Source organism: Meriones unguiculatus, chromosome 17, assembly GCF_030254825.1.
Source record: "Meriones unguiculatus strain TT.TT164.6M chromosome 17, Bangor_MerUng_6.1, whole genome shotgun sequence".
Classification (NCBI taxonomy): Eukaryota; Metazoa; Chordata; class Mammalia; order Rodentia; family Muridae; genus Meriones; species Meriones unguiculatus.
Window position 1 is genome coordinate 95,405,919 of NC_083364.1, and position 27,797 is coordinate 95,433,715.

General features: G+C 49.5%; 1 protein-coding gene across 9 annotated transcripts; it reads right to left on the reverse strand.

Moving 5' to 3' along the window:
* Positions 1–26,113, reverse strand: Setd4 (SET domain containing 4). 9 transcript variants are annotated; one of them, XM_021644831.2, is made up of 11 exons: positions 25,985–26,113; positions 23,752–23,850; positions 21,290–21,385; positions 19,461–19,498; positions 13,637–13,725; positions 11,967–12,396; positions 10,466–10,640; positions 8,954–9,035; positions 7,734–7,814; positions 2,258–2,381; positions 1–222 (listed from the first exon to the last, which is right to left on the reverse strand). In XM_021644831.2, exons 2-11 carry the CDS (start codon positions 23,816–23,818, stop codon positions 88–90), a joined length of 1,317 nt encoding a protein of 438 aa, XP_021500506.1. In that variant the 5' UTR covers positions 23,819–23,850; positions 25,985–26,113; the 3' UTR covers positions 1–87. The 9 variants fall into 9 exon arrangements, with proteins under 9 accessions (XP_021500506.1, XP_021500505.1, XP_060226740.1 ...); XM_021644830.2 differs by lacking the exon at positions 25,985–26,113 and adding an exon at positions 25,722–25,830; XM_060370757.1 differs by lacking the exon at positions 25,985–26,113 and adding an exon at positions 25,345–25,611.
* Between the last annotated feature and the right edge of the window lie 1,684 nt (positions 26,114–27,797).

A 27,797-nucleotide genomic window follows, 5' to 3' on the forward strand; every position in this document is an offset into this window, starting at 1 on the left:
TTTCATAGAAAAGTCCATTTATTCCATCCTCAGTAAAAACACAGAAGGTATTCCCTCCACAGGAGGGAGTCGCGTGTTCCCGTGATGTCAGGGAAAGGAGGCTAGCGAACTGCTCAGGATCTCAGCAGAGGCCTGGAGAAGCCTCAGCTCCTCCGTCCGCAGCGCTTCCACCAAAGAGAGTTGGTCTATCGGCGACACTTTCCCTTCCTTCAGGTCAGAAACCTGCAAGGTATTTTTACATTTTTATTAGGATAGAAATGTGCTATAAGTTTTACCATGTAAACTGCTCTGAGGCAGCTGGTGGCCTTACGTACTCCTGTGTGGGGTAACCTTGACTGCTCTCCTCCCTCCCTGTGTGGGGTAGCCTTGGCTGTTCTCCTCCTCCCTGTGTTGGGTAGCCTTGGCTGTTCTCCTCCCTCCCTGTGTGGGGTAACCTTGGCTGCTCTCCTCCCTCCCTGTGGGAGGTAACCTTGGCTGCTCTCCTCCTTCCCTGTGTGGGGTAGCCTTGGCTGTTCTCCTCCTCCCTGTGTTGGGTAGCCTTGGCTGCTCTCCTCCCTCCCTGTGGGGGGTAACCTTGGCTGCTCTCCTCCCTCCCTGTGGGGGGTAACCTTGGCTGCTCTCCTCCTCCCTGTGTGGGGTAACCTTGGCTGCTCTCCTCCCTCCCTGTGGGGGGTAACCTTGGCTGCTCTCCTCCTCCCTGTGTGGGGTAACCTTGGCTGCTCTCCTCCCTCCCTGTGTGGGATAACCTTGGCTGCTCTCCTCCTTCCCTGTGTGGGGTAACCTTGGCTGCTCTCCTCCTCCCTGTGTGGGGTAGCCATGGCTGTTACTCTCCACCAGATTATTTTTCATCTCAAACAAAATCTCTAAAGATGAATGAATAAGCAGCTCCCCTTCCCCCAAGCCCTGTGAATCTTCCTGCTCTGGGACCCTCCTGTAAGAGGAGAGTACTTGTTCTGTATTTTTCTTTTCATTTAGCATAAAATCTCCAAATTGTACTAATTTTTTTAAATTTTAATACAGTCATGTTTCTTATAAATGGATGATTTCTCATAAAACTAAAAGTTTATAAAATTAAAACAGAAAAATACTTGAAATGCTATTAATAAGAAATCAAAGAATGGTTTCTAATAAAACATAAGGCAAAAAATAAGAATCGACCTAAGTGCCCAATGATGAGTGAATCAAGAAAATATTAATATACTTACACAACAGGTACACACTTACACAACAACAAGGGCTGGTGACAGAGCTCGGGTTTAGAGTGTGTGCCCAGGTGTGAGGCCTTGGATTCTGCCCTCAATGTCACTAAAAACGGGAGCAGGAGTAGGAGACCCTACTATCTGTGGCAAGAAGAATGAGCCTGGGGACACTGGGTTAAATGAAATAAGCCAGGCACAATATCCAGAGCCTTCATGTTCTTACGCGGGAATGGAGGCGAGATTGTGGGCACGTCCGTAAGAGACAGGGAAAGACCCCGAGCACTCGGGACAACACGTGACCACGGCTAGAACAGGACTCGCGGGGCATGTCAGACTGTAAGAGCTCTCGTCACAAAACAAGAACAACAAACCCTGTGCGGAAAGAGTTGTCTGTTGAAGAGCTTGACTAGGAAGCTCCACACGGTGTGCATGACAGCATCATCACGCGCCCTACTGCACATAAACCCCCGTGGGATGCACGGCCCGTGCGCGACAGGAGAGGGACATTGGGCACCAGCTTCTGCTGCTATGCCCTACGTTGTCCTTGAGCCGCGCCTCTCACTTAGCCTGGAGAGCGCCACTCGGACGAGGCCAGCCGGCCAGCAAGGCTTCACACGTCTCCTGTTTCCACCTCAGTCCAGCCTGCGGCACAGGCACACATGCTGCCATCCCCAACCTTTACGTGGCGCTGGGGATCTGAACTCAGGTCCTCACACTTGCAAGCACTTCACCACTGGGCCATCTCCCAACACCATGACATAACTTTAAAGTATCAATCAGATGACACAGTCACACAGGGACTGTAAAGCATCTGCTCCTTGAGATCCGAAAGGTCTCCTGACCACAGGGAAATCACTGAACATAGCCTGACACAGGGACTATGAATCACTTGCTCAGAGGTCCCCAAGGCTCTCCTGAGTGCAGGGAAATCTGCGAACACAGCCACACAGGGACTATGAATCACTTGCTCACGGAGGTCCCCGAGGCTCTCCTGACAGACAGCATGGCAGACGCCTTGGGGGCCAGGAACCTGGCACGTACGGCGTCAGGACACACACCTGGCACAGCACACTGTGAGCATCCTCGATTAAATCAGAACATATTCTCTGGGCCGCGAGCAAGCTTGTCTTCTCATTTGTATCTGAGACTACTTCACCAAGGAGGACTTTTTTCCAGGATGGACTAGAAGAAAAATGTTCAACAAGGTCATTTCAGCAGGTCCCCAAGGTACTGGGGAAGCATTCGCTCTGCAACATGACACACAGGCCATGTCCCGGTTCTTCTGACATCGCTGCAGCTCCAGAATGGAAGCCACCAGAGAGGAAGAAAGCAGCCGGGAGTAAATCAAGGAGCCACCAGAGAGGAAGAAAGCAGCCGGGAGTAAATCAAGGAGCCACCAGAGAGGAAGAGAGCAGCCGGGAGTAAATCAAGGCGCCAGCAGAGAGGAAGAGAGCAGCCGGGAGTAAATCAAGGAGCCACCAGAGAGGAAGAAAGCAGCCGGGAGTAAATCAAGGAGCCACCAGAGAGGAAGAGAGCAGCCGGGAGTAAATCAAGGAGCCAGCAGAGAGGAAGAGAGCAGCCGGGAGTAAATCAAGGCGCCAGCAGAGAGGAAGAGAGCAGCCGGGAGTAAATCAAGGCGCCAGCAGAGAGGAAGAGAGCAGCCGGGAGTAAATCAAGGCGCCAGCAGAGAGGAAGAGAGCAGCCGGGAGTAAATCAAGGAGCCAGCAGAGAGGAAGAGAGCAGCCGGGAGTAAATCAAGGCACCAGCAGAGAGGAAGAGAGCAGCCGGGAGTAAATCAAGGCGCCAGCAGAGAGGAAGAGAGCAGCCGGGAGTAAATCAAGGCGCCAGCAGAGAGGAAGAGAGCAGCCGGGAGTAAATCAAGGCGCCAGCAGAGAGGAAGAGAGCAGCCGGGAGTAAATCAAGGCGCCAGCAGAGAGGAAGAGAGCAGCCGGGAGTAAATCAAGGCGCCAGCAGAGAGGAAGAGAGCAGCCGGGAGTAAATCAAGGCGCCAGCAGAGAGGAAGAGAGCAGCCGGGAGTAAATCAAGGCGCCAGCAGAGAGGAAGAGAGCAGCCGGGAGTAAATCAAGGCGCCAGCAGAGAGGAAGAGAGCAGCCGGGAGTAAATCAAGGCGCCAGCAGAGAGGAAGAGAGCAGCCGGGAGTAAATCAAGGCACCAGCAGAGAGGAAGAGAGCAGCCGGGAGTAAATCAAGGCGCCAGCAGAGAGGAAGAGAGCAGCCGGGAGTAAATCAAGGAGCCAGCAGAGAGGAAGAAAGCAGCCGGGAGTAAACCAAGGAGCCAGCAGAGAGGAAGAGAGCAGCCGGGAGTAAACCAAGGCGCCAGCAGAGAGGAAGAAAGCAGCCGGGAGTAAATCAAGGCGCCAGCCGGGAGTAAATCAAGGCGCCAGCAGAGAGGAAGAGAGCAGCCGGGAGTAAACCAAGGAGCCAGCAGAGAGGAAGAGAGCAGCCGGGAGTAAACCAAGGAGCCAGCAGAGAGGAAGAGAGCAGCCGGGAGTAAACCAAGGCGCCAGCAGAGAGGAAGAGAGCAGCCGGGAGTAAACCAAGGCGCCAGCAGAGAGGAAGAGAGCAGCCGGGAGTAAACCAAGGCGCCAGCAGAGAGGAAGAGAGCAGCCGGGAGTAAATCAAGGAGCCAGCAGGGAGGAAGAGAACAGCCGGGAGTAAATCAAGGAGCCAGCAGGGAGGAAGATAGCAGCCGGGTGTAAATCAAGGAGCCAGCAGAGAGGAAGAGAGCAGCCGGGAGTAAATCAAGGAGCCAGCAGAGAGGAAGAGAGCAGCCGGGAGTAAATCAAGGAGCCAGCAGAGAGGAAGAGAGCAGCCGGGAGTAAATCAAGGAGCCAGCAGAGAGGAAGAGAGCAGCCGGGAGTAAATCAAGGCACCAGCGGAGAGGAAGAGAGCAGCCGGGAGTAAATCAAGGAGCCAGCAGAGAGGAAGAGAGCAGCCGGGAGTAAATCAAGGCACCAGCAGAGAGGAAGAGAGCAGCCGGGAGTAAATCAAGGCGCCAGCAGAGAGGAAGAGAGCAGCCGGGAGTAAATCAAGGAGCCAGCAGAGAGGAAGAAAGCAGCCGGGAGTAAACCAAGGAGCCAGCAGAGAGGAAGAGAGCAGCCGGGAGTAAACCAAGGCGCCAGCAGAGAGGAAGAAAGCAGCCGGGAGTAAATCAAGGCGCCAGCCGGGAGTAAATCAAGGCGCCAGCAGAGAGGAAGAAAGCAGCCGGGAGTAAACCAAGGAGCCAGCAGAGAGGAAGAGAGCAGCCGGGAGTAAACCAAGGAGCCAGCAGAGAGGAAGAGAGCAGCCGGGAGTAAATCAAGGAGCCAGCAGAGAGGAAGAGAGCAGCCGGGAGTAAATCAAGGAGCCAGCAGAGAGGAAGAGAGCAGCCGGGAGTAAACCAAGGCGCCAGCAGAGAGGAAGAGAGCAGCCGGGAGTAAACCAAGGCGCCAGCAGAGAGGAAGAGAGCAGCCGGGAGTAAACCAAGGCGCCAGCAGAGAGGAAGAGAGCAGCCGGGAGTAAACCAAGGCGCCAGCAGAGAGGAAGAGAGCAGCCGGGAGTAAACCAAGGCGCCAGCAGAGAGGAAGAGAGCAGCCGGGAGTAAACCAAGGCGCCAGCAGAGAGGAAGAGAGCAGCCGGGAGTAAACCAAGGCGCCAGCAGAGAGGAAGAGAGCAGCCGGGAGTAAACCAAGGCGCCAGCTCGCCTGCTTTTTGCCAGCTGTGACTTAACTGTTTTTCATCACGATCCTGTTCACTTCGCAAGTAACTAGGGCCACACCCACTAGCTCCAGGGGCACAAGAGGCAGAACTTTAAGGACAGAGCGGGAAGCCAGAGGAAGCTGAGGCAGCACGTTCACCTTAAGGGAAAGGCGACAACCAAGAACACAGTTCACTGCCAAATGCCCTAACACATGGGGATGGCGGCCAGGCCATTCTCCACACGCAGGTGAGTCACTTTCACAGGTGCTTTGGTGAGCAGAAGCGAGGGTGAGGGAAGATAAGGCCAAATGCCGTCCTAAGACCACATGGATCTGTCCAGAGAGCAACCAGGAAATGAAAAGTTTCAAAGCAAGGGGTCACGGCCAAGTCCCTCTACTTGGAAGAAAGAATGCAGGGGCTAGAGGCAGGAAATCTAGGAGTGTGTGGACGTGGCCTGGAAGCAGGAGGTAGGAGCATACAGATCGAGGGTACACAGGAAGACAGATATTCCCAACAGCTGACAGGACACCTCAGGTAAGTGCTGAACGTCAGCTTCAAAGCCGACAGCTCAAACACCAGGAGGCGACTTACACACAGGAGCACCAAGGGCCACAGTGTACCTAAGCATCTCCTCTATAATGACTATCGAATTTAATCTTCATGATTCCTACAAATAAAACATACTGTCCCATTCAGATTCAAAGAAGCGAAACTGGGAGAGGTGGAGGCCCCACCTTGCAAGGTAGAGCAGAGAGGCAGAGATGGTCCAGGCACTCATCAGCCAGAGACCCAGCCACGCCCCCACGCAAGTGACCCAGTGAGGAAAACTAATCTGGGGGTGATCTCTGCAAACAGCTGTTGCTCTACCTGAAAAGGATACAAACGCCTCATTCCCACAGGGTCCACACAGCACAAATGAAGGGATCAATGAATGATTGAATGGGGAGGGCAGGCAAAGGGATGTGAGAGGAGGACGGGAGAGAGAGATGAGGAGCCTCGCCCTTCCTGTACTCTTGCTGTGCACTAGGCTGACCGCACACCTGCCTGCCTTCTCCAGGAAACAGCACAAGGCAGGAGACGCCCCAGGCACAGAGCTCACTAAAAGTAAGAGCTCCTACCACTGCCCCTGAACAGCTGGGGGGTCAGGGCACACACTGGAAGAGATCAGAGAATAAAACCTGACCCCACTCACATGGAACACTACACTCAGGATTGTATGACTCTTCCACCTTTCACAAAACCACATTAGGCTGCTATGAAATAGACGACTCCTTAGCAATGACAAAAATGGGTACTAACACATACACAGGTCATACACACTACACACTGGAAAAATAAGACAGAATGTTTCCTGTAATGTTAGTTCAGTGGACAGAAAAGGCTCGAAGGGTACGAGGTGGCTTCTGTCAAGCTAGAGACAAGCTAGAGTCATCTGGGAAGATGGCTGCATGTAGCGCAGTCTCTGGAGCACTGTCTCCACCAACGGTGGTGCTATGCCTAGGTAGGTGATCCTGGGAGATATAAGAAAGGTAGTTAGGGGGCTGGAGAGATGGCTAAGAGGTTAAGAGCACTGGCTGCTCTTCCAAAGGTCCTGAGTTCAATTCCTAGCAACCACATGGTGGCTCACGACCATCTATAATGAGATCTGGTGCCCTCTTCTGTGTCCATTAAATAAATAAATAAATAAGAAGTGGAGGAGGAGGAGGAGGAAGGAGGAGGAGGAGGAGGAGGAGGAGGAAGAGAAAGGGAGTTCAATGTGAGCCTGAAGAGCAAGCCAGTGAACAGCATTTCTCCATGGCTTCTGCTTCAATTCCTGCCTCGAGGTTCCTGCCTTGAGTTCCTGCACTGACTTCCCCCAGCCATGGGTTGTGACCTGGGAGTATTGTAAGAAGAGTACACTCTTTCCTTCCCAAACTGCATTGGGCTGTGGTATCTGTCACGGCAGCAGAAAGCACACAAGGACAGGCAGGGATAAGGAATGCTGCATGGAGAGTCCAGGACCTTGAGCTCACTGTTCCAGTCAATGCAGTGTCTGAATACAGATACCCCTGAAAGAGGACATATGAACACTTGGCCCATAGAGTGTCACTAAGAAGGGGCGTGGCCTTGTTGGAGGAAGTACGTCACTGTGGGGGCTGGCTTGGAGGTCTTAGATGCTCAAGCTACACCCAGTGTGGCCAACAGTCCCCTTCTGCTGCCTGTGGATCAAGATATAGAACTCTCAGCTTCTTTTCCAGCACCATGTCTGCCTGTGTGCCACCATGTTTGATAATGGATTAAACCTCTGAAACTGTAAGCCAGCCCCAGTTAAATGTTTTCCTTTATCGGAACTGTCGAGGTCATGGTGTCTCTTCACAGCAATAGAACCCTAAGACACCCAGTTATTCCTCAGGCTGAGTGAATGCAGTCATGACTGCTAGTTCATCTTGATATCTGTGTGTCCTCTTGACTGTAAATAGCACGGTGATGGCCTGAATACAAATGGCCTCCATAAGCTCACATATCTGAATGCTTAGTCATCAGGGAGTGGCACTACTTGAGAAGGGTTAGGAGGTGTGGCCTTGGTGGAGGTGTGTCACTGGGGGTGGGCTTTGCCGTGCCTCTGAGCAGCGTCAGCACTGACTGAGCTCCATCCTTACTCAGAACAGTAAGCACCAAGTCACCAGGGGGAACCTGACACAGCGCCGACTTCTCCGAGCATGCACTCTGAAGGTGAAGGCCACAGCAGCTCCACAGCACAGCCCCTCCTTCCCCCTCTCCTGTGAGCCTCCCAAACAAGCCCCTTCATCCTCCGTTGGAACAGGCACAGCTTCCACACAGTGCAAGGGAAACTTACAACTGCTCAGCTTCCAGACACAACAGCTTGAGAGCCGTGAGTAGCCTCCAAGAGGGTCCATCCCATCCAAACGTCAGGTTTCTATGAGAGAGAAGCAGGCAGCACAAGTCTGTCAGTGAGAAACGATAGACGGCAAACCCTAGGAACCTAGCAGCGGCTCTGATCTGGCGCCATGGGGTCACCTCCACGCAGGAGCGAAGATGAGTCTGAGTTCTATGACTGAAGCTGGGTTAACAGATCAGGCTTTGTGTGGTTCACACACAAATGGAATTTGTTCTCTGGCTGTTCTGGGCTGTGTGGGATAGTTTCATGTCAACCTGACACAGGCTGGAATCACTAGAGAGCAGGGAGCAACAATTGAGGGAATGCCTGCAGGAGATCTGGCCGTGGGCAAGCCCATCTTAATTAGTAACTGATGGGGGAGGGCCCAGCCCATGGTGGGTGGTGGTCCTGGGTTCTACAAGAAAGCAGGCTGCGCAAGCATGGGGAGCAAACCAGTAAGCAGCACCCCTCTATCTGCTCCTGCCTCCAGCTTCCTGCCCTGCTTGAGTTCCTGTCCTGGCTTCCTTCAGTGATGGACTACAGCATAGAATGTGAGCCAAATAAACCTTTTCCTTTCCAAGCTGCTTTTGGTCATGGTGTTTATCACAGCAATAGTAACCCTAAGAAGGTTGAAAAGCCATTTTCCAGTCAATTTCAGTAGGACGCTGAACTTGGTTTAGGGGACCACAGCAACTCTGCCACACAGTTTGCAGTGAGATGAACAGTGAGGCCATGGTCATGCTGGAAAACAAACAAACCCAGCCAGCCCAGCCAGCAGCATCACACTGTTGCTGCTTATGCAAAACCTCATTTATCCAGACAAGAAGAGGTGACGGGTGAGTTTGGGATCTTGTTCATATCACTGCCCCTTATCTGTACCCCGATGCCAGCCAACAAGTTCTTCTAGGGGTCAGCCTGGCCCACGACAGCCCAGCACCATCCCACATGACCCTGGCCCTCCTAATGACATGCACAGGACTGCTTCAAGCTTGACTCTCACATTCGTAAGCGTCTTCCACCCTTGAGCGTGTAGAACACCAGGCATGACTAAGAGCTTAATAAACACCAACCTGTCAGCTAATTCGAAGGCAGAGGTGTCACACCTACAGGAACCAGAAACCTGAGTGTTTCCCTGGAGATTTCCTGAAGGGATAATTTCCAGGTAGAAAAGCACTTACTCTGTAAAGCCGTGATCCCTCAAAATGGACATCTTCTTGTGGAGCTGCTTATCTGCTGGTGGGAGGCACTTCACCAGCATCTCTGCATTAAAGGGAGAAAAACATCAGAGAATCAGGATACAATTCAGACAAAGTACACGCCCCTCTCCTTCAGCTCACTTCCCCTCCCACCGGCCACCCTGTCACACCAAGAGTGTTCTGATTCACACTCAGTGTCTCCTCAGGACAACTTGCTGAGATCTTGGGTCCCGGAAAAGCTGTAAGTTTGTGTGTGTGTGTGTGTGTGTGTGTGTGTGTGTGTGTGTGTGTGTGTGTGAAAAGGCTGAGGACAGACCACTTAGGAGCCAGGCTCCTGTTCCCACTAAACACACCAGACAGCAGAAGAGTGGAAGACAGGAAGACGCTAGAAACCCGGCTGGGAAAAAGGCCAGGGCCAGGCTGCTTAACACAGGGGGGTGGCAGTACTACAAGGCAGACTGAAAGCAGTCCTCCAGCAGTGACTGTGGCCACAAAGTGAACCGTGAAAACTGGCAACTGGTGACACCATTTGGAAGGAGAGAGAAAGCAAGGGGCCGCTGTTTCGCTTTTGAGGTGATAAAAGGCTTCAGTTCTGTCTTATACAGAAAAACAAAACCAGGGATCTGGGCTGTAAGTCTGACAAAAGCAAGCCTCCCTGTCCTCTATGGGGCGCCTGCCCAGGCCAGTCGGTGGTGCTGCCCTGGAGGCAACCCCCAGGCCCTACTCCATCTTTAAAGGTACCAACAACTAACTAGTTGTTTGCCGGGTTCAGCTGGCCACTGCTTGCAGTTAGGGCCACCGTCAGGCTTCCTAAGTCACTATACAAGCCCCTGCTCTCAACTTCCTTTGAATCAATTAAATGCACATATTTATTTTACGTGTTGTGTGTTACCACACACAAGTGTGAAGGTCAGAGGACAATCTGCAGAAGTCAGTTCTCTCCTTCCACCCTGTGGGCCCTGAGGCTTGGACTCGGGTCACCAGGCTCTGCAGTAAGCCCCTTTACACACTGACCCACCTTGCCAGCCCAGTCCTGGCTCGTCTATCATTTTAATCTAAGGAACATAACTGTTATTCTGCCTACATGGTAGAGAGCATCTCCCTGAGAGTTCCTATATTCATGAGCCTATACATAAGTGAGTCGAATACATGCTGGGAAGTGAAACCTGTGCCACATGCTGTGGCGTAGCTGCTTGACGTAAGTGTGTAGTGAGTTTCTGCTCTTGCTCTAGTCTTATTCCATCTGGAGCGACGGTGGCATCTTAGTACAAAGATTCCGGTCTCTTCCCAGCCGTCTCCTAAACAGCTCTCCCATGCCTTCTCCGTCATCACCCTGAGTATCAGTCACTTCTGCTGCTTTTACTAAAACACGGAAGTTCTGATCAGGAAGGCAGGGCTAGCTGTGCCCTCGAAACTTGAATGTTGTTTGTGAGGGCTCGTCCCATCTCAACAGGAAATCGGCATTACTCTGCCTCGGGAGGACCTGACGCCAACCTCCTGAGACAGCCACGCAGGCATGAGGATTGCCGAAGGAGACGAAGCCATACTCCAGGAGCAGCCGCTGGTTATCATGGGGCCCGTAGCAAATGAACACCTCCTGCTGCCTCCTACAGCGTGACTCTGCTCTAATCTCATAGCAGCCGGTGCTCTCGTTGAAGGCTGCTTTTACCTACAGGAGAAAGGCAGGAGATTTCTCTTTTTAACAGAGGTCTAAGAGGCACACCAAGGCCACGTTAACTTTAGTAAAATGTGGTAAGAAAGGCTTGGCGATGGGTCAGCCACGGTGGGGAAATCTGCCGCCCTTGATGTCCCTGTGTCCCTCCTTCATCTCACCTTTACCCTTGGCTGGACTTTCTCCAGCCAAGGACTCTGAAAATAACCAAACACATGACACCTGACTCTGCTCAGATAAAATCAGCAGGAGCTGACCTGCAAACAGGGAGGAACAGATGGTGGTCCTAAGGCCTGTGAACTGCAAGAGGCCACAAACACTGTGCCAGCTCTGTGCTCCTAGTCCTTTAAGACTATAAAGATCTCCTGTCGCTCAGGACCTCCAGCTCCCACCAACTAACGATGCCTGTGTTCTTCTGTGCGAGTTCATAAAGTCACTGAAGTACAATGTCCACACACCAATAAAATCAAAGTGAGGCCATTGGAGGCTGCGTGCCTACGTCCAGCACCTATGCCCTATGGACCCGACGTTGCTCAACCCCGGCCCCAGCACCCTCCTCCTGGCCCTGGACTCGCACGCTGAAGGCTGGCAATGCCTTCTACAAAAGTGGCAGAAAGGCTGGGACCATCCCAGGGACCTCCCTGAGTGCTCCTCCCACTGTCACATGAGACCACACGTGACACTGATCTCTTCACGGTAGCATGTCTCTCGGAGGGACAGTAAAGGCATAAATCCCAATCCAGTGTGCCCTGAGCAGGTTTCAGATGAGCCGACAAGGCCTCTTCTCTCTACCCTCCAAACCTGGCCTTTCTCCCCTGGTGTCTCTCCCAGCATGCAATGCAAACACATATACGTCCAATGTGCGCCAGTGGGGAAGGCACCATGACTATCACTAGTGGAGTTCATGACCCCCAGCCTTCTGCCCACATGAGTTCTCACCCATTCAGTCATCACACCTTGCCCTGAGTGCCGAGATATAGAGGCACAACAAAGAGCCTCAAAGTCTTTAGAGTTCGCTGAGGAGGCACAGATCACTCCCACTCAGAGCACAAATGGCCGTGCAGGCAGGAAGGAAAGTTAGCCTGCACCCAGTCCTGAAGGGCAAGAAGGGACGAAGCTGGCCTGAGCTGGTGAAAGGCAGGGGGTGGCTCAGCACAGGGCCCTGTAGGCCTGGATGTGGCACAGGACAGAGGCAAAGGAGCCAGCTAGGTGCGAGAATGACATCAGGGCTGGCAACTCACATTGACCTAAAGCAGGTTACACCTCCACCGTGGGTCCATCCTTGTCTCCACCTATTGGAATTCTATAACAGCAGCTCCTTACCTGGACGTGGGGGCTGTGATTCAACAGATCCAGGTACGGAGCCAGTGCACATGTGTCCGGCTCTGCGGAGAGGCCGTCCTGCCTCCTGGACCTCAGGTACACAGCTCTGGTGTTCACAGTGCACCAGGCCCACAGGAAAGCAGGGTAGCTGAAAATGCTGTCCACAGACTCTACAAACAGGGGCTGCAGGGCACAGAAAAAGCCTCTGGAGGAAGTAAACAAGTCCTGCACACGGACCCTCTGCTCTTCCACCTTTGCCTTTAACGGGTTTGGAAGAAGGTCGACCACTTCTGGCTCCCAGCAGACCGGGCAGGTATATGACTTGGGTAGAATGTCCAGGTAGGACTTCCAGGGGGACCGATCACCCACATGCTTTTCTGAGACTAAAAAAGTGCACAGCGCCAGCAGGGGAGACAGAGGAGGCTTCCACCTGGTAAAATGAAAGACAAATTGGGCGGATTAAAGTGTGTTGACACGGAGTCTCAACTCTGAAGGATAACAATAACATTGCTAAGTCTATGGCACAGAAGCTGAATGTGAGTAATTATTTAGAACACAGCTACACAATTTGTATTAGAACCCATAAGTTCAGGAAGAAAACCTGCAAGATCCCAGCAATATGTAAGGAGCAGACACAGTTTCTGTCTCAGCCGGCACTGTCCAGAACTTCCAGCAGCAGCGGTGGGGAATGCTGTTCTGCGTTTATCCAGGACGCAAGCCTCAAATGCCTGTTGAGTAACTGGGATGTGGCTCTTGTTACTCAAGAATGGCTTAAGTACTACTTAACCACAAATACTTGAAATTGAAAGTTCCATGAGCTGGCCTGCACTGCGTTGGACAGTGCAGCTCTGGATCTTTCTGTCCTGTGCGTTCCCTGTGCTGCGTATCTTAGAGCTGAAACCCACGAGCTCACAGTGAGGCTTTCAGCAGGAGAGCCAGGCTGGACACAGGTGACTGACTAGCCACAGAAGCAGCATTAGTGGGAGGGCACGGGATGGGTCGGGTGCACTCTAGCGAGGCACAGCCCTAGGAACGATGCGCTGACTTGGGTGGAGTGCTGACAGCTGGAGCCCAGCCCCTCTGAAGCAAATCAGAGCAGAGCAGCCTCGCCTCCACAAAGGCCTATAAGAACCTGGGGTGAGAGGAGTACAGGGGATACCTACGTGGCTTAAGAAAGCACAATCTGACCCCAACACAGAATCCCTTCTGCTGAGGCTCTCACTCACTCCATCCTCAGGGATTCTCCAAAACCAAGGCTCTCAACCTTCACTGCCTGTTCTCCATTCCTAACTAAAGCACTTCCTGATCACAGTTAAAAAGGCCAAGCAGGTGCAACAGAAGGACACTGAGGCAGTGAACTGGCATCGGGAAGCCTTTCTAGAACGGAAGGAAACAAGCTCCACTGTTGTCATATACACCATCCCGTTTCACATTCACTTTCTGGTAAACAGAGAACAGGGTTCACACCCACATCCCAGGAAGCCTTAGTAACATGGTTCACAGAGAATCAAGAACAAATCTAGACAAGACTTTCAGTCACACCGAGTCTCTCTTGGCTGGACAAGAGTTGGGTCCTCAGGCCCTGTGCCACAGAGGGCCTGCCCGCCAAAGGCAGGAAGTCTCAAGGGGCAGCACTGGCGGGCACCAGTGTGCAAGGCGTGGTCACTTACTTCTTAATGTAGGGTCCTAAGGAGCTTCGGATCACGGTGTCTGTGGTGAGCAGGCAGCTCTCGGGCAGTGACATAATCATCTGGCCCTCCTTGACAAAGAGAAAGTAGAGTTTAGAACACCTCAGCTTTGCAAGAGTCTGAGATCTGAGTGCAGATGCCCACCATCACCCACAAGGGGCCAGAGTGCAGTCTTGTTGGTGAAGCTTCAGAAAGAAGCAGGGACTGTACGAGCCATTCATGCGACAGATTTTAACTGATTATCTGTGGAAGTAAAACCTTTGCTTTACCAGGACAATCAGTAATGGTTAGCTTGGGCTTAAAAACTAGCTATGATTAACAAAAGACCAGCAACACAGATAAAATCTTTAGGGGGGGGCACTCCTTCAGGGTCAGCACACAGAAGCTGGGGTCCAGTGGGGGACCAAAGCTGCACATCAAGCTGGTGGCAAACCTGGGTAAACACTGTGTAAGACTTTGAAGACATCATCATGAAGAACAGCTGAGGCTTGGCACCAAGAGACCAAAGGCCCCTGGTGAAGGACCAGTCTCTGCTGCAATAAAAATCCTAGGACTAAAGGAGCCATGAAGAGAAACTGAGGTCTGGTAACATCAGAGCCCGAGAGAGGCCATTGGTGAAGGTCTCGTCTCTGCTGCAGTGCAGACTCCAGGATAGCAGAGATGCCAGGACGATGCGGTGACCACCAAGGCAGCAGCAGGTATGGAGTAAAGCTGGCCTCAGCCTACATGACTAGCTGGATGTGCTGAGGATGGCAGAGCCCAGAGGATCACACGTGAGCCCCAGACGCCAGGCAATGAGCTACAGGATTAGGAGGAGCAAACACAGGCTTCGGTTGTGATTAGGCATGCTTGGTTTTATGCCTTGGCTCTTCTCTTTTGGGGTAAGAAAGTACCTAATTTTGTTTCCTAAGTCTCAAAAATTTTGTTTATTATAAAAAATATTTTCATGGCATTCAACAGAACTCAGAATTTCTTTGAAACAGGTTCAAATCTATAAATCTAAATCAGCCAGCACAAAGTATTTTTAAAAACAAAAAATTCAAACCACCAAAAGATACACTTTATACATTAACAAACAAAATATAAAAATGGAAGCCAACTAGAAAGACAACTAGGTAACAGATACAAGAACTTTGGAGGCTGTCCACATGGCCTCTCCTTTCATTACCACACCCCTAAAACAGGTCTGATGTGAACTAGAATAGTCTTGCAAGAATTAGAGGTTAAAGAAAATGACTGAAAACGTGTTTAAATATTTTATAAATATTAAGAAAAATATCTCATTGTACTTTGTCTCGCTTCAGCCCCTTCTGAATGCGGCATCGGCCCTCCGGCACGCGGTCTATGCGGACACAGACGCCGCACGCCCTACGTTGCGGTGTGATTTACGGTGAGTGTTGCCGCAGGAGGAGAGAACTTAGCGTGGCAAGCAGGCCCTCAGCTCGACAGCACACGTCGCACGTCACTGCCGGCTGTGTAGTCCTCCTCTTTCCAAGGCTCATTTCCAAACCATAGTCAACCTCTGTGAGGCTTCTGATGTATGTCGGAAATTTTCCTGCACACTCTTGTGCGAACAGTTATTTCCTTGAGTCCCCTTTTTCCTGAAGAGAGCTGCTCCAGGGAAGGGTCATTTCTTACCTAGAGTATCCAGACCCCAAACGAAACTATTATGTTTGTGAAAAGACAAGCATCAAGTAATCTGAATGATTTATTTACTTACTTACTTATCTTTGAGACTGGGTCTCTACGTAGCTGGCCTTGGCTGGCCAGACACTCACTATGTGGAACAGACTGGCCTTGAACTCCAAGACTCGCCCACCTCTGCCTCCATAATGGTGTGCAGCACCACACCCAGCCTTGAAGCTTTCTGAATTTGCCATTGCAAACACTATCATGCCCCACAGAAAGGCAGTGCTGAACTAAGAATGTCCTCAGCTCCTCCGAGCTCGTGGCTGTGACGTCATCCTTGGCCACATTCACGGGTAGGCCAGCTCTAGAGAACACTCCTGTAGAGGAGCTTCACATCCTCATAGGAGCGGCATCTGCACTTGGATCTTTAGGGATGCGGCACCCTCCCGGGGGTCAAGCACAAATAGTAGGCCGGTGGCCATGGGAAAGCCGTGAAGAGCTTGCCACTCACAGTTACCCGCTGCAGGCTCGTGTCTCTGCCCGGGACAGCAGTGCAGGCGTCTGCGCCTAAGCAGACTGGAGGAGGCCTGGAGAAGCCTTCGCTTCTGCTCATGCTGAGGAAGGCCCCAAGGCGTCCTGAAACAGGGCATAGCTGGGGGCTGGTAACTGGGTAGCCATAAATGCTTTCCAACACCGCTGCAGTCTTTTAACTACCCTAGCATCACTGCACTGCCCATGAGGAACAGCAACCAGTGAGACCCGGCACCTTCAACGATGGGCCTCATAGACAGGAATAAGCTGCCGGAGCTAAAGCTCCTTTAAACTGTCTGCTGGTACTTGGAAAACAGCTGTATTTCAGGAAACGTTCTGCATTACAGGTTCAGTCACAGAGGCCTGAACCTGATGAACAGCTGCAGCATTCTTAACCACTTCAGTTAAAATCTTCTCACAATGACTAAAGGGCCTCATTAGTTTGTCATTAGTTTGTCATTAATTCCCTATCGGTGACATTGGTGACAGCAGCCCCAAGAGGAGGTGCCCAGCCGCAGTGGGCCGAGGAGAGCCACAGCAGCCCATGATTCCCGCAGGTAAAGAGGTTTGGAAGGAGGGTAGCCAGGTTTCCTGTCAGCTGTCATATGGTCCTGCTGTCCTTCTCCACCAGCTGTCCATCCATCTAGTCCTCTTGCCACAGTGGCTCCTTGCCCAGCCTGGTGCCCAGCCTGCTCCTGCAGCTGCAGCCATGGAGCCACTTCACTGTGGGGTGCCAGTGCCACAGTGGATGAGGTGTGCACTCCAGGTCCAGCCACGGTTCTGCAGGGTGAGGGCCACCAGAGTCTAATGACAGTCTTCATGCCCAGAGCAGAGGCTGAACACTAAGGCCACAGAGACCCCGCCTTCAAGGAGAAAGCAGCCATGAAGAAGAGCTGCCATGGCCCAGAGGAGGCTGGCGAAGAGGGAAAGCATGGCCCCTGGCAGTGCTATTTTAATCACACTTTGAACTTTTAACGTGCTTGAACCTTCTCAAGGCTGAGGCTTTGAATGTTACACTACAGTTTGCTGGGAGTCAAAGCTATTTACTGAAGCCAAAGCCAAATAGTGAGCAAAGGTCATTTAGTGGAGACCTAAAGCTATTCAGTGAAAGAGTTATCTAGGACCCTAAGTCATGGGTGATAGATTTGTGAGGACATCTGTCTTGTTAGTTTTAGAGCATCCATGAGATATCTTAAAAAAACATCCTTACAGTATCTTGCAGGTGCAATATTCAAGCCATGAAAACACTTTTCCTATCTCCTGCAGCAGTAAATTAGCCTTCCCCTTTTTCCTGCCTTCTCCTTATATAAGCTGGGTAAAAATTTCTAATAAACGAGGCCTTGATCAGACAAACAGACTTGGCTTCCTTCTTCACGTCTCTGTGCCCTACCCACCCTTTTCACACACAGCCCCCTTTAGGAACCCACTGAACTCCCAAGGGTGGGGACAACAGTTTATACTGTGGCACCAACACAAGATCATGGAAATAAACAGGCAAGGAGAGTTATAGTTTAACGGTGACATCTTTTTGTGCAGGCTGACAACAGGTTCTCCTATACTGGCTAATTTTTTACCACTTGAAATTAACTAGAGTTACATAGGGCAAAGAGACCGGCCCTGGAGACTGCCTCCACCAGAATGGCTTGTGGGCAGATCTAAGGGCACTTTAAGTAATGATTGATGTGCCAGGGCACAGCCTCCTGTGGGTAGTGCTACCTACAGGTAGTGCTACCTGGGCAGGTGGTGCTGTGTGGTATGGGAAAGCAGCCATGAAGAACAAGGCAGGAAGCAGCGTCGGTCCGTGGTAGCTGCATCACCTCCGGCCCGGCTTCCCTCGCTAATGTACCTAACTCGGTCCTCCTCAACTGCTTTTGGTGCTTTATCACAACAGAAAAGGACTTGAACCAATTCATTATAATATGTATCAAACTATACATCAAGGGTCTACACATCTCACCGCGTACAGCACACAACACCTTTTCCAACAAGTTTCATTAGGAACACGTATTTCCAAGTACATGTGGCCATGTGTCACGGCACACCGCAGTGCTCCCGCAGGGAGACTGAGAGTTACATACTGAACTCCAGGCCAGGCTGGACTGCGTACAGAAAACCCCATCTCAAAAAGAGGAAGGATGAGAGGGAAGAGAAAAGCAATGTCAGTGTCCACCTCATGGTGTAAGGGCGGTTGGCCACACCCCTGTTGTGACATGGCAGCTGTGGCTCTGCTCCCAGGTGCTGCTTTGCAAAAACGGCAGTGATTTCAGCATGGAAAGCAGAGAGGCACGGGGTTAAAGCACCTGCCCTTCAAAGCGGGGCCTGAGTTCAGTCCCGAGAGCCAAGGTGAAGGTGGAAGGAGACACCCAACCCCACGGGGTTGTCCCCTGACCACACACACGCACATTACAAAGACACACACTAATTTTTAAATTTGAAATGTTTTAAGTAGCCAGGCACAGTGGCACACACCTATAATCCCAGCACTCAAGAGACAGGCAGATCTCTCTCTGTGAGTTCAAGGCCAGCCTGGTCTACAAAGAGAGTCCAGGACAGCCAGGGCTACACAGAGAAACCCTGTCCCAAAAAAAAAAAAAAAAAAAATGTTGTAAGTAATAAAAAGTAGAAATACTGCACACAAGCATGACTCTACTTGCTAGTTCTGAACTGTAACACTTAAAAACAGTAAACATGATAAATAAAAACAAAACAGCGTTATAAAATTACAGCACAGAAGTGCATACTCTTTTGGCTAAGCATACATCCAGAACTGAGTTGAAACAAATTAGGTTAAAGGATTTAGGAATGAAAGGGGCTGGGCTGTACTCTGTGGTGGAGTGTGCTCAGAGTTGGGGAGACCTTGGGTGCAAACATCAGCACCCACCCACCCACACACACACACACACACACACACATACAACTTGATGAATAAATTTATGTGATTTTAAAATAAAGAACCTAATTTGCCATTTTGGGGAAGTTGTATTCTGGATAACACTTTAAACTAGCACAGGAAAAAAAACACAAAAAGGTGACAGTGGAGATGACCCACATCACAAATGTCACTTTCCAGGCCAGAAAGCAAGCTGGAGGACTGGGACATGCTCTGGAATGAGCTCCAAGGCCTCCTCCCCAGGTCCTGGACAAGAGCAGCTTCTGCCACCATCACTGACACAATCTAAGCTCGCGGGTGCTGGGGAGCACTAGCACCTCCCCTGGCCGCCACCTTCCTCCTCTTATGAGTTCCACTCACGGGGTGCAGGACCAGGCAAAGACCGCATGCCTCAAGCCTGACCAGACAGTGGGGCTGGACCATCCCTATACGGAGGCGAATGAGGCCTGCACCCCCACCTTGTCCCTCACAGAGGCTTAGGGGTGACAAGGAGCCGGAAGAGGTACACAGGCCCTCTCAGGGCAGATCGTCTGTCCTCTCTATGCTTGTCCAAGCGACACATCAACTCCAGTGCTGTCTCAGCAGCAGGAGTTCCAAGTCTGTCAAACAGCAAGCTTCCTTGCACAATCCTAAGCAAACACATCCATTTGGTAAGTAAGAGAAATAGCTACAGTGGTGAAGCACATTTGATTCATACACACACACACAGATATACAAACACACACAGACACAGACACACACATATGAAGTTCTCACCTGCAGTGATGTTTTACTCATCAGTCCTCTTCCTGTTCCTGGAAAAACCAAAACATGGAGGGTGAATCCTACTGTACCGTGGACCCCCTTACAGACTGAAAAAAGGTCAGAAGAAGGCAACCCTGCAGGTGGGGTTGCCTTCCCTTTCCCTCCCAGGGAGGATGGGACTAGGAAGCTCTTCTGGACAATGAACTGGCCTTTCTAGGGGTTTTCTGTCCTTCAACAGCAAAGCCAGGCTTGGGTCAGGATCTAAGGGCCCTGGTACAGGGGCCAGGCCAATACTGTTCTCCCAGTGAGCTGAGGAAGAACTCCACCTGCTACAAAGTAACCAACTGACGCCCATTCTTTGACACAGAAACAGAAAGTTAAACACCCTGCCCTGGGCGGACAATGAAGCTCACGCTCCTAAACCAGCAGAGCTGGACAGACCCAGGGCCTGTGCATGCTGTCGCTAGGTCAAGCCCTGACAAAAAAAGCCAGGGAAAGCCTGAAGGGGCAGCTCTTCATACCATCTTCTAACAGGAACTAGCACAAACCATCTTCAACTTCACACAAAAATACTCGTGTGTGTGGATGCCCATCCCCCCCACCCCTACCCACACCCCCCACACCCCCACACCTCCACCCCCCGCAATCCTCCGCTTGGCACTAGACTCAGGCTGATCTGGTGATTCTGTGAATAATTGTTCCAAAGCAACTCTGTGATCCCTCCATTTTACCTTTAAACGCCATGCCTCCCTGTTCATGCTGAACATTCCACCCCTATAATACCCCGAAAATAATAGCCTCTGTTGATGTTCAGGCTGGCAGCACAGTCACCAGGTGTGACTGACCCATATGGAGTACCCTCAAGTGCATCTCCTCATTCAGCGGGAGACATTCGGGGAATCATTTACCTTGGGAGATAGAAGTCAGTTTCTTCCAAAGTAAGCATAAAAGCATATGCTGCTGGGAATGCTTTTAGCCCTGTGATTCATCTAGCAGGCCCTTAGGAAAAGCACCTTGGTGTGTGCAGGACTCCCTCTCCCCAGCAGGTCCTCCTGCTCTCCGCCTGACTTCATCTGGAGAGTGTCTCTAGACAGATTCCCTAATAACCACTTTTGATAACCTATCTTTGACACAGCTCCCGCTAGCTCTCCCTTCCCTGCACCTAGAGGATAATTAGGTGCTGTTTAATGCAAATCAAGCATCCTTGAAGTGCCTAGTTTCAACACCTATGGTTGGGGGCCCCACCCACTCCCCAAGGGTACAGCCTTTGTTCTCTGGAATTAGAGCTGAAGCAGCTCCTGGAAGTGGTTCCCAGGGTGTCTACTCTCCATTGTGCTGGCTCTCCAGCCTTCTAAGCTCTGCACCTAGGACCTTGCTCCTCCTGCACTGGTGGGCTGGTGGAAAACAGGCCCCCAGGCAGGAAGAGGACTACAGGCTCTTTAAAGATGAGTCAACTGATGCCTTCCCAAGAGTGCCTAAGGCTTTGTATCTTTCAAGGGTTATTGTTCTTCCATTTATTTATTTATTCATATTTTTGAGACAAGGTCTCCTCATATAGCCATGGCTTGCCTGGAGCTCACCATGTAGCCAAGACCTGCCTCTGCCTCCTAAGTGCTGGAATCAGAGCTTGCACCACATGCCCGACCCTGTGCTTCATCTTATTATTATCATTTTTCCCTCATTTGACATTTCTTTCCAGAGACCACCTCTCTTTGGACAGTAGGGTAAAGTACAGACGGTGACACCCAAACACAGGAAGCCCAGCATACAGCCAACAGATGTGTTTCCGGAGCCGACGCAGCCACTTCAGGGATCGCCTCCACCTTCCACATGACTCTTACCTGGAAAGCAGGCAGGCACTAAGCCTGTGTCTTCAAACTTCCTTTCTTTCAGCCATTTCTTTAGTTCTATAAATTCAGATCTGTAGCTCTCGTTCACTGGTCAGGAGAGAAGAGAAATACCACAATTGGCACCGCTGTACCAGCAGGCCAGCACTTCAAAGGTGTAAGTCCGAAGAAGCAGATCAGACAAGCAGAACAGAAAGGGAATAAATCTCACTAAAAATAAAAATAGTACATGCTAATGGTACATGGCACAGAAAAGCTATTCGCTAAACTATTTCCATGCATGCACACAACCATTTGATAAAATCTAATATCAACCTGGTAAAGATTATCAGCAACTAAAAACAGAAAGAAACTTCCATATCCAGATAAGTAACATGAAACAAAAAACATAGGGCTAGAGCAGAGTGGGAGGGGGCGGGGACAAGGGAAGGGACACCGTCGCCTGGAGTAGAACGTCTGTAGCCCTATGTTCCAATCCCAGCACTGCCGTTCAGCCGCCATATTAACAAGGAACCGCTAAGCGGCCGCCTCCTGAGAGAAGGAGCAGGCTAAGGTACAGCAGTTATTTAACCAGTGCAAAAGGGGAAAATAAAAACATCAAGTTGGAAAAAAAGAAAAATTATTTTCAGAAGACACAATCATGGAATATCGAAGACTATCAAAACAACAAATGAGTTTAGCAAAGTTGGAAGATACAAATCAATACATAAAAAATTAATTGTATTTCCCTGTACTATAATAACCAAAAATTCAAATTCCAAAAAATGCTATTAAAATACAAAATTCTTAATAGATACAAATATATAGATAGATATGTATAAATATATGATGTGTATACATGCATCAAAAGCTATAAAATACTGCTGAAAACAAGATACATTGTAAACACGACTCTCGGATTTTATGATCCTTTTAGTTATAAGTTGAAGCTCTCACGATATTTGGAAACAGGACCAGAAGTGAACACACAGGGTTACAGTCATAAGCATGGACATTTCATGATGGGACTGCTATGGATGTGTCTCGTTGGTACAGCATACACTTACGATACATGAGGCCACAAATTTGGTTGCCAGTGTCCCTTTCCAAAAGTGGGAAGAATACAGATTTCCACCCCATGTGAGGAAACATAAGAACCAAGCTAGCCACAAGCCGGGCAAATAGCCCTTCCCAGGAGTCCAGTTATCCAGAATCTTGATGCTAGATTTCTCAGCCTCTAAAAGTTACTGTGCTTAAGCTAACCAGGGCATGCCATTCAATGATGGTAGCACAAGCTCAGGCCTAAACAAAAACAAATTCTAATAAAGACTGATGAACTTGGCATGGTGGCACACACCTTTATCACCACCATTTGGGAGACCAGGAGTTCAAGGCCAGCCTCAGCTACTAGTAAATTCAGGGCTTGGGCTATAGTGAGACCCTGATTCAAAATAATAAAGAATGGGTAAGACGTGAAAGTATCAATATGGTAATAATTAGGTGTATGTGTGTATATATTTAGCAAGCTGAGCATAATGGCCCATGCCTTTAATTCCAGCACTCAGGAGGCAGAGGCAGGATGATCTCTGTGAGTTTGAAGCCAACCAGGTCTATATAATGAGTTGAAGCCCAACCAGGTATATAGAATTACATCTGTCTCCAGAAAATAAAAAAATAAAAATATAAAAATATATCGTGAAAGTCAGGCACAGTGGCGCACACCTGTAATCCCAGAACTCAGGGAGGGCCAGCCTCATCTACAAAGCGAGTCCAGGACAGTCAAGGCCACACAGAGAAACCCTGTCTCAAAAAAGCATATAGACATACATACAGGCAAAACACCAATGTATATTATATATATTTAAATATATATTCCACTATGTATAGTAAAAGACAATTAGGAATTAAAATACCAATTTAATATAAAATACTAAAGGTTAAAAGAAAAACAAGAAAAAGAAAACAAAACGAAAAATGACAGATGCAAGAAACCATCAAAAGGCAATATTCACTGGCTGGTTAAAGACTGGAGAGATGGCTCAGAGGTTAAGAGCACTGGCTGCTCCCCTAGTTCCCCGAGTTCAGTTCGCAGCAACCACATGGTGGCTCACAACCATCTGTAGTGAGATCTGGTGACCTCTTCTGGCATGCAGGTGTACATAGAGATAGAGCGCTTATATATATAAAATAAATCTTAAAAAAACAAAGACCAAAGTATATCACACCATTAACTGGACATGCTTTATATTAAGAGAGAGAAAGCACTCTGGGACAGACAAACAGAAGCAAGAATCCAGGGAAGAGCCAAAGAGAAGAAAAGCACAAATAATGAGGAATATGTTCATCCTCTTACAAAGTATAAGGACACCATTAAGACGTGTTCTTCCTTTATGAACACTTGGAACAGTGTTCTGAGGGGCATGTGTCAGCTGACCCTCCTCCGCACTGGCCTCCTCCCCAGGGGCAGCAGTCTGTACCTCCTCTGGAGCCAGGGCTCTGCCTTTGCCTTCTGACTCTCCCCGTCCTTCCTCTTCGCTTCTGCATATTAAAACCGGAGCCTCTATGTCCTGTTCAACCTAAAATAAAGGAGAGTCTCAGCCTTACTCTCTAGTTGAGTGAGAACCAAAGACCTCAGTACCTTTGCATATACAAAAACATATTTTTGTGAATGTTCTCATTTAAAAAAAAAAAGAAATTCCTTTTCCTTTTTTTAAAGAAATTTATTTATTATGCATACAATGTACACCTATACATCAGAAGAGGGCACCAGATCTCATTATAGTTGGTTGTGAACCCCCATGTGGGTGCTGGGAATTGAACTCAGGACCTCTGGAAGAGCAGCCAGTGTTCTTAACTGCTGCGCCACCTCTCCAGCCCTGAAATTCCTTTTCTTAAAAGCTTTGTACACCAATTTTTTAATATTTTCATTTTTACCAATCGCTAAGTCCCCATTATGGGGGCCCTCTAAAACACTGGTTCTCACCCTGTGGCCACAACCCCTTTGGGATCACATGTCAGATATTTACATTCTGATTCATAACATAGCGAAATTACAGTTATGAAATAGCAGAATGATTTTATGGTTGGGCTCACTACAACATGAGGAACTGTATTAAAGAGTCACAACATTAGGAAGGTTGACAGCCATGCTCTTCAAAGAGCAAACAAACCCTCTGGCGGCTCAGTTCTCACAGCTGATTCCCAGGACATACCCTTTGGTGACTTTCACAGCTCGGTGCTAGCCAGCATTTAGGGCACCACCACTTAACAGTGCTTAAGATCGCTCAGGTCAGGAGACATGGCTCAGAGGGTAAGGGCACAGAACACACACTTTGTGCAGAAGGACACAAGGTAAATACCCACCCACATAAAGCAATACGTACAAAGAACAATACACAGTCATGAAGCTCCCATCAGCTCAGAAGTCTTAGAAAAAAATAAATCAACCCCAACAGTATAAACTGGATATTTAGACCCTAGGATATAAAAATGAGTCTAATTAAATGGACATGCAGTATACATGCAGTAGGCTAGAGAGAACGTGAAAGCCAACACTGAACACAAGCCAGAGATGACAGAGGCATAAAATGACCACTGCATCCTATGTTGGTCTCTCAAAAGCCAAAAAGAGAAAATCCAGGGAACACAGACAGCAGAGTGGAATCCAGGGAACACAGACAGCAGAGTGGAGACCTAGTGTAGGAACTAACAACAGAAACAAATGGAAGCGTTCTTGGAAGACACATGCTAAGATGTAACACTATGCAAAAAAACAGTAATAAGCCCCCACCCGCTGCAGGGCGCGCCTCACACACCCTGCCCTCGCCTTGGGGAGGAGCTCCTCTCCCAGAGGCCCTTCACTGTATCACCCTGATGTTCTGGTCCTGCTGGCCCCTTTTTGCCCCTCTCTCGCTGCTCCCAATAAACCTGCATGTATAGAATATAACTTCGTCTCGCCGTTAGCTCATTCCGTTTTATTTAATCAAGTAAAAATAAAGTTGAAGGAAATTCCAAATTAAACGACGGCTGGGGGGGGAGCTGGAGTGATGGCTCACAGGTCAAGAGCGCACATGCTCCAGCAGAAGAGCAGCGTTCAGTTCCTAGTGCCCGCTGTGCAACTCTAGTCCCGGGGGTCCCATGTCCTCTTCCGGCCTCCCTATACACTGCACGCACGTGGTGCACAGACACACACGCAGGCAAAGCACCCACGTACGCAAGAGAAAATAAAGCCCTTTGGGGCCTGCCTCTGAGCAGAGAACGGCACTACTCTATAACAAAACGACCCGACGAGCACTACTTGAAAGCATTCCAAAAGGAGCTGCTACTGTTTCCCCACTTCCGGCCAGGGAGAGGTTACAGCCGCGCACAGGAAGTTGGGGTCGGGATGAACGCCCTCGCTCCCGTTACCCAGGCAATGCCAGGCCAACCCGGAAGTCCTCATGCTTACCTCAAGAACCTCGGCGAGGCGCGTGTGCGGGTGCAGAACGCTGCCCAAGCCGCGGAGAAAGAGCTGTGCGCGGGAGCCTGCCTCGGCCGCGCGCATGCGCAGCTCCCAGTCCTCCCTCCCCATCCCCCCCAACACACACACACCCCTTCTCCCTACACCCGGAGCCCTAGCGGCCAGCCCACACTCCAAGAGCCAAATGAGTCTCTCCTCACCCGGTCCTCTCCTTCCTCCGACTCCTTGCCCTCTCCACCAGGCTGGCTTACCTAGCTCCCACCTTGCCGTGCCCTCCAGGTCTGGCAGTGCCCGTGGTGGTCAGGGCACAGGACTGCATCCCTCAAAGCCCAGGATGTAAAAGGGAGAAGGGGAGCTGGTTAAAGGCTGAGTGAGGAAAGGAGCTGGATTTTGACCGTTGCAACCACTGGGTGACTAGAGTAGGTATCAGCTTTCCTTTTTTTTTTTTTTTCTGCAGTCTCCGAAAAGCTAAGTTTGAATTCAGTTTCAGGGCCTTGACTTTTTGTGGCAATAGGGTATCTTCCTTTATATAAAGGGTAGTGGGCGACGGCTTCTACCTGGCTACTTCGTGCTGGCAGGGACATCATATTCAGTGGTTTTTTGGGGGCCTGGGATGACCTTAAACGAAGCACTGTTTTTGCTTCGCTTTGTGTGGTAGACTTTTATCAGTGAAATGATCCAAGAGAACTCTGTTTAAAAAAACAAAAATCTGGACTGGGTTAAAGACCACTGCCTGCTCCTGAGTTCAATTCCTGGTAACCACATGGTGGCTCACAACCATCTATAACGTTATCTGATGCTCTCTCTGGCATGCACGTGATCATGCAGATAGAGCACTCATACATAAAAAAAATAAATCTTAAAAACAAAACATGTTAGTGCCGGGCTGTAGTGGCACATTTGTTGGAATAATGTTCTTACAACAAATGGCGCCCAACTACTCTAAGAATCCACACCTTTTAAATCATACTTAAATATAATTTGGAGGGGGGAATAAGCTCCCAGTGATAAAACCTAAACTTAAAACCTAAAACCTCCCAGGTTAATTACTGTCTCTTCAAGAGAGACTCTTAAACAGGCCTTGGAGCAAAAGGCAGCCTACTCGGGGCAGACCTCAGACTTACCATAACAAAACTAGCTGCCACTACAGTCTAACAGGATGGAAGAAACAATAAAACAGACTTCTTGGAGCTTGGCTGATAATCTATTCTATGGTTTTAAGACTGAAATAAATGAAAGTCTAGAAATTGTGACTATGCTTACATTCATAGTCCTCAATTTAACTTTAATCATTGCATTAGCCTTTTATGTCTTCCCGAAGGCAAAGGCTTTAGAAAAGATACTAGAACAATATAAAAGAAAAAATGAAGGTTGGAAACAGGACCTAAAACAAGAGATACAAAAACATGCAGAACGGAATAAACAACAGGAAGATAGGGCAGAGTTTTAGAAAAGATACTGGGACAGCACAAAGAACAACTAGAACAACATAAAGAAAAAATTAAAAGTGGGAAGAGAGGCATAAAACAAGAGATTATTGAACAAAACAAACAACAGGGAGATAGGTATGAAATGTGGGTGCAGACCTTAAGAGAAGAGTTTAGAATACTAAGTAAAGAAAATACTCAGGCAGAGATGAAAGATAAAAATAAAGAAAGCCTACCAAAGGTGGTTAGAAAACAAACGTTGGCTTATCCAGTCACTATACAGCAGAGACCAGCAGATGATGATCATCCACTGGATTATCACTAAGCTGAATGGCGCCCTGTGGAAGTGCTAGATCTGAGGAAATTTAAGGAAAGCGTCACTAATCTTGGAATGCATTCACCATTTGTAAAACAAATGTTGACTCCCTGGTCAATCAAAAGTAGAGTAATCCCCAAGGACTGGGAAGATATGGCAAAGGCAATGTTAGAACCTGGGCCATATTTACAATGGCTATCATGGTGGAGAGAAGAGGCTAGAGAGAGAGCACACAAAAATAGAGCCAGAGGTGCTGGTGTTTCTAAGGAACAGCTGCTTGGCGATGGCCAGTATGCTGACAAGGAGATACAAGCTGTATAT